At 56.9% G+C, this 10830-nt stretch overlaps 2 protein-coding genes across 2 annotated transcripts; both read left to right on the forward strand.

The window, feature by feature from the left end:
• Positions 1 to 1013: 1013 nt before the first annotated feature.
• Positions 1014 to 8126, forward strand: PtA15_3A442 (uncharacterized protein; the record flags this gene model as incomplete). Its single annotated transcript, XM_053167411.1, has 16 exons — positions 1014 to 1284; positions 1372 to 1437; positions 1521 to 2112; positions 2180 to 2403; positions 2490 to 2584; positions 2648 to 2991; positions 3055 to 3744; positions 3823 to 4165; positions 4231 to 4350; positions 4418 to 4725; positions 4799 to 6902; positions 6975 to 7298; positions 7372 to 7454; positions 7520 to 7577; positions 7643 to 7969; positions 8043 to 8126. 16 exons carry the CDS (start codon positions 1014 to 1016, stop codon positions 8124 to 8126), a joined length of 6033 nt encoding a protein of 2010 aa, XP_053018630.1.
• A 1042-nt stretch (positions 8127 to 9168) lies between these two features.
• On the forward strand, positions 9169 to 10064 carry PtA15_3A443 (uncharacterized protein; the record flags this gene model as incomplete). Its single annotated transcript, XM_053167412.1, has 2 exons — positions 9169 to 9325; positions 9418 to 10064. 2 exons carry the CDS (start codon positions 9169 to 9171, stop codon positions 10062 to 10064), a joined length of 804 nt encoding a protein of 267 aa, XP_053018631.1.
• Between the last annotated feature and the right edge of the window lie 766 nt (positions 10065 to 10830).

The following is a 10830-nucleotide window of genomic DNA, read 5'->3' on the forward strand; positions in this document are numbered from 1 at the left end:
TCGATTGCATCCAGTGAAAATAATTTACTGAAGTTCAAGATTTTGAACTTTGATTTGGCTTGGACCTGGTATATTGACAAGGACCATGCGCAGTCATACTGCTTCTTGTTGTCAAGTTTCAAATATGATACATCCCACAATGTGATGAAAATTGCTGAGATGGACAGGGAGTTTGACATTAATCAGAGTGATGGAAAAGATGAATAAGCATGTGAGCAGAGAGGAGGTCCGGAATCCTGACAATCCAACTCCAACAGTGAAATAGGGGGTATCAAATATAGGAAATCTACAATTGGAAAGCACTCAATTAGCCAAAAAAATAAAATTCATCCCCAGTGGATCTTAAAACTGGGCAGATGAAGGAAAAACATGTTTTAACAATGGTGGGTTTTTTCAAACCTTTTAATTACATAATGGTGTCATATTTGATACCCCCTCTAAGGCTCCAGTGGGGAGGAAGTTATCCCTCTGGGAGGCACTTAGAGTATCTCCAATGGTCCTACTGATGTGTGACCTGCACTCAACTCCAGCAGGCCACAAGGTGTTTTTGATCAGTAGCAGGGCTGGGATGGGAGCTGCCACACAGTGGATCAATGATGCTCTTGGCCGCTACATACTTTTGGCATCTTTGGATGTGATTGATCAACCGCTGCTGACATTTACGGTGAGTGATCTGGAGTAGTGTGGCAGATCATTGATCTATGTAGGCCACACACTTCTATCTTTGTGTTATAAGCTCCCTCTACATTGAGAATTAGGATGATTGGCTATCTTCTGCCATCTTCTTGTGTCTGCCCAATCAAATAATGTGATGAATGTGTGTGTGTGGCTTTTGAAATTCATTATTGAAGCAGATGAGACTTGTGATAATCCAAGGGAATCACCAATCAGCAAAGTAGTTGCTGATGTAAGATGGCTGCGCAGTCAGTCGAGCCCACCTTCCCGGCGGTCTTCTCTCGCCTCGCCGGCTGCCCAGCCAGACCGACACCCACCAACGACCACCACGAACGACGATGAACACTGTCTACCACCGTTCAGCACCCCGGCCGAGCATCCAGCCCAGGGAAGACGCCCAGCCGAACGAGCAGGGCTGGCTGCCCCCACGCCTCCGCCGCCCCGCACAGCCGCCAGTCATCCGGCCAGCAGCAGCCCACCACCAGCAACAACACGCCTACAGCCAGTACCACTACCACAGACAGCCCCAGGACCACAGATACCCAACCGCAGACTGCTACCGCCCACCAACCCACGCCCAGCCACCCTATCGGAGGCACTCTGCATACGGTATGAAGCAGACCCCTTCAACTAAAAAAAAGAAAAAAAAGAAAAAGAGAGAAAAACCCTAACCCATTTTTCTGACTGCCTCAACAGAAAACTGCCAGCTGCCCATCTTCCCCAGCCACTCCTTCAACTTCACCCCAGACTTAGGCTATGCCCGTCAGTCCCTCAAAAATTAAATACTACTGTACACACAGCCAAGCACTAACTTAATCTTAACCCAAACCGAAACTCTGAAACAGACGCCTCTTCTTCTGCCGTTTCAAGCCACCGGCCCATCGAACAACACTACCCCCTGCCCATGCCCATGCCCATGCCCATGTCCATGCCTATGCCCATGCCCATGCCCATGCCCGAGCGAGCCCCCATGGAGCCCATCTCAACCAGGTTCAAGCGCACCTTCCGCGCCTACAGCCAAGAACCAGCCTCGCCCTCCACCTCCACCATCCCCGCCCCCGACTCCAACCCACAACACACCAGCCATCCTGCATCGACACCGAGCACTACCCAACAGCAGCAGCAGCAGCAGGCCCCAACAGATCGGGGGGACCATCAGCAGAGCCAGCCCCCGGCCAAGAAACCCAGACTCAACAACTCCTCCAGACAGCCTCCCCCAGCCCAGCAGCAGCAGCAGCAGCAGCGCCAGGACACCGACAACTCATCCCCTGAACCCCCATCCGACCCGCCCCTCATCCCGCCCGACTTCATCAAACACTACCAGCTCGGCTCAACCCCATTCCACCAAGTTTTTGCCTGCAGCGTCATCAACAAGGCCGCCAACAGGGCCGATCTCGTCGCCCTCACCTCGTCCATCCTCGCCCACCTCGGTACCATGTCCGTCGCTCCCGATCCCTCTCCCTCTCATCCCCCACTCATTTTTGTTTTTTTGTTTTTTGGGTAGAACGGCGGTGGAGATCGTGTACTTCAGCACGGGCAAGAAAGCCGCAGAGATCGTCATGGCCGTCAGCTTCCTCGACCCCGCCGTCGCCAAGACCGCCTGCGCCAGACGGCAGTTCATGGTCCCCTCCCAGTTCAGACACAAGGGCAACAAGCTGATTGTTTATCCCAAGCTGTCTGAGGCCGAGCACCCCGCCTCCGAGGATGGCTGCCCCAAGGCCTCGTCTGGTAAGTCTGCTTCTCTCAGTCACCCGCGCGGATCCACTGGACCCCGCCACGCAGCCTCTGACTCGTTTTCTGTTGTTTGTATTCAGATAAAGCATCCGCTAGCTCGGCCTCGGGAGGCCCCACTCAGGACCAGCCAAGCTCCCAGCCAAGCTCCCAGCCGCACCAAGACAGCGACCACAAGGTGGGTCTACTCTCTCTCACCGAGAGAGGGCCACTCAGCAGCTGACTTGATGGGCTTTTGCAGATCGACCCGAGTCCGTCCAAGCCCGACGAAGCCGCCGACACAAGCATCGAGTCCTGTGCACAAGCGTCTAGCAAAGCTTCCGGGAGCCGATCCGCTTCCGACCACGCCGCCCAGCCGGCAGATCAACACTCCATCCACCAGGCCTCCTTGCCGCCGCCTAGGAAAGCCAGGAAACTGAAGTCTTCCTCGCCCGTTGCTTCGCCCAAGAGAGAGTCCCGCCGCCGGCCGTCGTCGAGTTCATCACGCTCCCGCCACGTCATCGCCGTCGCTACCATCCATTGCTCTACGACGCGCAGCGACACGGTGGACATGGCCCACGAGATCCTCGGTGCTGTAGGTCACATGTGAGTCCCCCACCCTCTTTCCTCTCGAAGCTTCCCCTGCTGATCACGGCCGTCTGGTTGCAGATCGGAGCTGGAGGTGCTCGCCTTCGAGCGGCGCAAATCCATCGACGTCGTCCTCCGCGTCTCCTTCGATCGCGCAAGCGCCGCCAGAGAAGCCTGTGCGAGACGCAGGTTTAGGGTGCCCTCGGCCTATCACTACCATTGCTACGACCTGCTCGTCTTCGAGGGCTCTTCCAGGAGACCGGAGATCACCCCCACCCCGCCCGACTCTCCGAGACCTTCCTCTGAGAGGGATGGCCGGTCGAGGGTTAGCCGGCGGGATGCTCGACCCCCCCACGACGAGGAGACCGTCCGCAGTCGGCCGGCCACCCCCGCCCAGGAAATCGACCAGCTCAGCTCGAGCCCCGACCGCAAACCCATCGACATGCTGTCCTCCGATCCGATCGCCCCAGAACCGTCTGCTCCTCAGCCTTCAGCCTCCTCGGACCCGGGCCAGTCGGGCCTCGATCAACTTGACGACCCTCAGGAGCCGCCGCTCAAGAAGATCAAGACTCGGCGGCTCGACGCTGACAAGAGCCCCGCAGAGGCTCCCCCTCAACAGGCCCCCTCACCCATCCAATCCCCGCCAGCTGCTAGCTCCTCGCTGCCTGGCTCCGTCGACCAGGTCTTTGCCACAGGCCTGATCCACCAATCCTGTACGCGTGAGAAGATACCGCAAATGGTGCGCGACATCCTCGGCTTTCTCGGCCCCATGTGAGTCCTTATGTCTTTCCCTCCCTCCTCTACCGTGTAAGAGCAAGAGAGAGAGAGACTGATTGAGGGTGTGTTCAGCTCGGAGGTCGAGGTGCTGAGCTTTGTCGGCCGCAGGATCAGCCGTGAGGTCCTCCTCGCCATCACCTTCGTGCAAATAAGCGCCGCCCGAGAAGCTTTCTTCCGCCGCACCTTCGACATCCCCTCGCCCTACAGCTTCCACAACACCCCTCTCACCGTCCACCGCACCAATCCGGCGGTGCGCGTCCAGAACCCGCCGGCGAGGCCCCAGCCCCCGCCGGAATCCCCGCGCCAGACGTCCCCCCAATCGTCCTCGATCGAGCTCGACCGGCCTCTGGTCGCTCCGAATCCTGCATCCGAGGACTCCCAACCGGCCGTCGACGAAGACCTGCCTCACGATGGCGTGAGTGTTTTGCATACCCTCCAAAACCAAACGGGCCCGCCTCAACTCATCAGTGCTCTCTACAGACGAGGCCCAAAAGCTCGGCCGAGGCCTCGGTCGAGCAGCCTCCTTGTGACTCGAGGAGCGACTCGGCTCAGATGCAAGAGTCGTCGGTTGAGATGCAAGAAGAATCTGGCTCTGAAGACGTCCGTGTACTTTTAGATTTCTCATGATAATCAGAGATAGGAGGAACTGAATCTCTTTTGGATGCAGGAACCTCTCTGGCAGCGTGTGGTGAAGGACGGGCCGCCGGCCGATAGCGCCGCGCCCCCGACGCAGCGCTCTGCGAGCCCTCTGACCGTCAATTCCGATCATCCTAACATACACATCGAGCCGCCTGACGAGCCGCCTGTCGCTCAAAAGGATTATCACAGCACGGGTATCGAGATCATCAAGCGGCCCGTCCCTCGGAAAAGAGTGCGCCATAAGACTGTCTGGATCAAAGGATCCTTCCCTCGGAAGATCAACAATCAGAAGGTCGAGAGGTTTATCCGAGAACTCTTTGAGCCTCTTGGCAAGATGTGAGAGTCTCTCTATACAAGATCTTGGTCGGGTACAGAAGCTCACGTTTGTTTTGTGCTGATTGATGGCCAGTTTTTCTCTCAATGTTCACGCTCGTCAAGGAGGTCTGATCGACCTCAAAGTGACCGTCGATGAGCCTGTGGCCGAACAAGCCGAGAAAGAGTTGCATGGTCGTGTGTTTCCCCAGTGTAATTCATGGCCGCTCTTCCTCAACTCTCGCTATGTTCAAGGGGTCCGAGTCTTGAAGTCGCTCCGGGCCAAGCTCAAGCAGGAAGCTACCGACAAGAAAAATCAGGAACAGGCCGCTCGAAAGGAACGTCTTCTGCAATGCAAGAGCCGCGAGTCGCCCGACGCGCCCTGCCCATCCGATGCTTCCGGATCTCCCCCGCCGCCAGAGCCCGACTCGTCTTCTCAAGTCGACCCACAGGTTCAAGCGTCATCATCTCGTCAGAGTAGCCCATCCAGAACCCAATCTCGCTCATCATCGTCCTCGTCGTCTCACAACAACCAGGACGATCAGCCGATCCCCCCTCAAGAAGAAGAAGAAGAAGAAGAAGAAGTTGGCCTGCCCCTCCGCACCATCCAATTCCCGATCCCCGACAATTGCAAGTCCGATCATCCCTCCTGCTCGGTCAATCGTCTCCACTACAAGCTGGAGAAGATCCGGCTGACAACGAGCAAGAACCAGACTGTGATCGACTCTTCGTGGGAGGGAGAATGCTTGACGCTCCATGTAGTCCCCAATTCGGACGAGCATTCTCAGCTCCCTGAAGAAACCGAGCCAGACAACATCACAACAGCCGCGTCTGAATCGCGCCCCGTCGCCTCTACCTCGAGCTCCGCAACGCGTCATCGCAGTCGGTCGAGTGAAGCACCGCCGAAGCGATCGCCGAAAACTCACCGGTCGTGGCCCTTTGCGCCCGCGCCCATGTACCTCGATGAATCCACTTCATCGGACTTCCCCCGGACACTCAACGACTTCTTGACGACCTTCTTCCGGCTCTGGGAGGAGTCGCGCGAGGACCTTCGGTACCTTTACGACGACTCGGCCGTCTTCTCCAACATCCTTGCCAAGCAGGGTCGCAAGGCCTCGGCGATCACCAAGAGCACCGGCTGGACGAGCATCCTCAGCAGCATCAGCCGGCTCCCTGCGCTCTCTAATGATCCGATGTCCGACCTCATCATCGATGCCAGTCCGATCTCGCTCCTCCCTCTCCGCGTCATCTGCAGCATCCACGGCTCGTTCTCCGAATTCCCCAACAAGGTCCGCAGAGCTTTCGACCGCTCGCTCATCCTCCGCCCCGTCGACGTCCATCTGCACCCCTCTGAAGGCTGTCTCGGACTCTTGAAGTGGATCATCCTCAGCGATACCCTGACGATCCGCAAACAAACCTCCCGGGCTACCGCCGTCACCGAGGGCTTCCGCGATATCCAAAAGAGCCGCGCCTGTCGCGAGATGGGCTCCGATTACCACCAGGCTCGCGAGGTCTTCCAGCAGAGCCTGCGTTCCTCGCGTCGCCAATCGTCCCCAGCCGGGGAGCCGTCGAGGGCCCGACGGAGCTCGTCGATCCACTCGATCCGCGACTCGCCCCGTCCCCCTATCGTCCCATCCTCCTCCGTGCTCGACTGCCCCCCGGGAACCAGTCTGCGCTCGGGCTCCGAAGCGGTGGCCGGCCCGGACCTGGCGCTGCTCCAGTCGCAAGTGAAGGTCTTGCAGGCGGAGATCGAGAGTCTGAAGACGCAGACACGCATGCCCGCGATGATTCCCGGCGGGGACGACTCGCTGGTGTCGGGCAAGAAAGCGCAGCGGGCGAAGGGCGACGAGTGGGCCAGCGGGACGGGGCGGCCTCGGAAGACGCACGTCTCGCTGGTCGCCAGCCGGACCACCAGCCATCTCGGCTTCGGCGTCGCCAAGAAGCGCCTCCTCTTGCCCACCGACGACGGCCGCTACCTCGTCCTCTCCATCCGCGGCGACATCCTCGCCTGGGACCCCGCCCCCGCCCCCGGCCTCCACCCTCTCCAGCTCGTCCTCCCCGGCGCTTCCCCCACCGACATCGTCGACTCCGCCGTCTTCGATCTGCCCTCCAACGCCCTCGTCGTCGGCGCGAGGACGTCCAAGGCCGCGAGGAATACCCCCACGTCCAACGTCTCCCTCGTCAAGATCTTCAAAACTAAAGTTTGTCCCTTTTTTTCTTGTTCATTTTTTGACGGGGGGTGGGGTGTTCATGGTTGTGAGTGTTTTGTATAGAAAGGGACGACGATGTATGACCGGCTCTTGCTGGACGACCCGATCCACGAGCACGGCGTGCTGGCCACCTGTCTAGCCCCGCCACCGGGGCCGGCCACGCTGGCCGTCGACGAGCCGCCCAGCCGGACGCACACCCGCTTCCTCACCGCCGGGCACGACAAGTTCTTGGGCCTCTGGAAGATCTCGCATTCCGTGCACAAGAAGAAGGCCCTCCTCGCCGCCAAAGACCTCGTCAAGATCCCCGCCTTCCATGCCGGCGTCATCCAGTCCTTGTGTCTCTTCGACAAACGTAATTGGGTGCTCTCCGGCGGCCATGATGGAAAGGTCTCCCCCCCCCCCCCCCCTTCTCTTCCTCGTTTCGCGGAGAGCAGTCGCTCATCTGTTTTCTTTGGTGCAGGTCTTCGCTACCGATCTGGGCCAGGCGTTCCACCATACCCTGTGTCTCGAAGAAAACTCGCGGATCTTCGATATCCAGACCAAGTATGCTCTCGTCCTCTCTCACCACTGAAGAAATGACAGGCTGATGCTTTCGGCGCTCTTCGCAGTCCGGTCGGGAGTGACACGGTCATGGTCACTACGGGGAACAAGGCTCCCGGGAGTCAAGTAAGCCCAACCCGCCCTCCCGAGCCCGCCTGCGGTCCGCTAACCCTGTGTTTATATTTTGGTAGTTCCGGTATTGTGATCTGAGGACGCCAGCGCGACCGGTGCTCAGCTTCGGCTTCGGAAGCAGCTCGGCCATGGTCGGCGGGGGGATTGCAGGCGGAGCAGGGGGCGAGAAAGGCACGCGCAACCACCGCAGAGGCGGCCTGCACGACTACCTCTTCTGCTACCCCAACCCCGAGCCCGCCGCCGAGGTCCTGCTCTGGGACCTCCGCTTCCCCGCCTCCGCTTTCTCCCCCCATCCCTCCTCCTCGTCTTCCTTTCCTGCCGCCTTCGACGGCCCCCTCCCCCAGCCCTTCGGCTTCGGAGCCGGCCAGGGCGCACTCGCTTCCCAGGTCTGTACCCCCCCCCTCTCTCTGCCCAACTGAGACCGCCACTGACGCTTCTCTTGGCCTCGCTTCGGTGCAGACTTATCTCGAAAACCTCCACTCCCTCGCCGTCTTGCACAAGGAAGTGCTCGCCAAAATCGACTTCGATCTCATCGTCCGATAGCCCCCCCCCCGCCTCCGGCCTCGCCTACACGCTTCTTTCTGCTCGATTTATCTGCCGCGTAGTGTTGTGCTCTTGTCCCATCCATGCTCTCGCCTCGTTCCCTCCTCTTCCAGTCTGCACGTCTGTTTTTTTTTTTTTAGTTTATATCAGCATGTCTTGTTGTTTTTGGTGGGCGTGGGGCATGCAGTTTTCGTTCATGGCCCATCATTCTTCTCCGCCGGGTATATGCTCTTGTCCCCGTGTGGTTGTTGAGGCAAGGTTGAGCCCGGGCTTTTGCAGGTTTTTGCCCCCTTAAAAAAGCCGCGCCCTGGGCCCTATGGTCTGCCCCTGGTCCCGCACGCTGACCAAGAGCCTCTCGAGTGCTACATATTTGTTGTGCTTGCGGCTGTAGGGCTTCTGCACGTGTGCATGTATGCTTTTCCGGCTCTGCGCGTCTGAAACGTCGCGTCCCGCCCCGTCGAGCGACTCTGCAGCCTCGTCTCCGCCGGCGTCCGCCAAACTCATCCCATCCTCCTCCGGTGGAGGCGTGTTGAAGCCCTGGGTTAAGTTTCGGCCATATTACATGGGCTGGGGCACCGATGGACAAACTGTACACACGCACACCCTTATCCTCCCTTATCACCTCCGCCATCACAACCTTGGATGTGTCATATGCTATTCGTATTACATAACCCATCCGACAAGTTTGGTCTTCGATCCCCAGGGCTCTACGTAGAAAGTTTGACAGAACTCGTGTCGGGGGTTGCAGGCTCTGGATGGTGAATAATAGAGGCCGAGAGACAGGCAATGTTTTATGCAGGTGTAAGCCTGTACAAAGTCGGTCGACACTGGACAGGATGTCATGAGAGGTATTTGAGAAACACTTGGCAGCTCTCCTCGCACACCTTGTTGGAAATCCCTCCTAAACTTAAAAAGTCTTCACAACCATCTGAACAATCATTGGCTTTTTGCCAAAGCTTCTTACAGTGCCTAATTCTGTAGCCCTACTTATTTACATGCAATGTTTTTTCCAAACTTCAGTACAACCCCTAGCAACCTACCGATGAGTCAATTCTTGCATGTTCTCCTCCTCACCCTCAGCTTCATCACTGTGCTCAATGGGCTTCCAATGAATTGCTTCAAATACCAGGCCTGTGGAGGGATTGAAGCCGATGTGCCAGATGTCAAATTTTTGACCAGCAATTCGGGGCCGTTGATATGTGAGGATATAAGACTTGTATTTCCTCCTGGTAGAAATGCTGAGAATCAAAAGTAAATTAACCTGATGTCCGCGTTTCTATTTGACTCGCAGCTTCCCGGTCCACTTCTTCAAGGGGTTCGTTTAGAGATCTTTCTTCTCCATTTCCGAATTTTGCCATTACCCAGGTGCCAGTGGTCGGCGCTCAGGACACAGGATGCGGGCTGTTTATGGGATTGAAGAGGAAAGGCTCCAAGCGAGAGCCGAAAGTTGGGAGTGTGCGAGCCAACCAAAGCGGGCGCCGCTCGTTCAGAAGCCCAAAACCCATCACCCCCGACCTAAAAGAACATCCGGAAAAATATGGCCCCGGACCAACTGGTCCTGCTCTTTTGCATCAAAAATCGTCTCATGATGAATATGCTCCAGACGGAAAGATTCCTTCAAAGGAGGATCTGGAGGGATCTGGCCCTGGACCAACTCCTGCGCTCTTGCATCAAGAATCGTCTCATGATGAACATGGCCCAGACGGAAAAATTTCATCAAAAGAGGACCTGGAGGAATCAGGCCCGGGAGCAAGTCCTCCTATTTCTCTTAAAGATTGGTCTGGTGATCATGATTCGGATGACGAACCTGAAGTGATGTCATTCGAGGAGCGAGGAACAAATCTCAACGCGGATACACCGCACCCAGGCGATCCACACGAGTTCTGTTTCCGGACAGGACCATCACATGAGACGCAGCCGCAAGCTGTTGAAGCTTAGATACTCCACTACAGACACAGAGGTGAGCCCTTTGGAATCTACTAGCTGGAATGGGATGCTCTTGGATGCTGATTAAGAGTGCGGCAAACATTAGCGCAGGATTCTGCACCACAATTATGTTCCGGCGGCATTCATTGCTCCTTGGTTTAATAATCACTACCATCAAGAGGGCTTGTAGTCTTTCCCCAATTTCATGTGCTTTGTCGTCTTTGCAATCACCATCTTCTGGTCTCATAGCTCAACATCGAGCCTAAACTTCCACTAGCATCTCCTCATCCAGCGGCTTGGTTGCCAAAGAGCGTTTCCTCCCAAATTGCATTCTTCTCTCTTTTATGGCTTCGTAAAGCAATGCCCGACGTGACGGGACATTGGGAGACCCGCTTGGGGCCTGTCTGGGGACTGCTCTGGGACCAAAACATTGGTCCGGGATGTGTATTTTGGGAGGGGTCCTGGAAGGAGCCCAGCAAGCCCCCCACGAGGGGGGTGTTGAAAAATACAGGGTTTGCCCAAAACTAATACCCTTGGATGGGGCAACTAACACCTTTATTCAAGAGTACGGTAGGGTGTCTTTTGAGAAATCCATACCTTTTGAATGAGTACCATCAACACCGCAAGAGCTACGCTACGCAAAGCGGTAAGCGTAGCGAAAGCGTAGCGATTTGGGTCCCACTTCGCTGCGCTTTTAGTAGCGGACTGGGCGCTACGCTTTTCGCTTTTTTTTTCAAGCAGAAAAGATCCGCAAAAATAGCGAGCTATTTTCAGCGGT

The sequence above is a fragment of the Puccinia triticina genome, chromosome 3A (assembly GCF_026914185.1).
Source record: "Puccinia triticina chromosome 3A, complete sequence".
NCBI lineage: Eukaryota > Fungi > Basidiomycota > Pucciniomycetes > Pucciniales > Pucciniaceae > Puccinia > Puccinia triticina.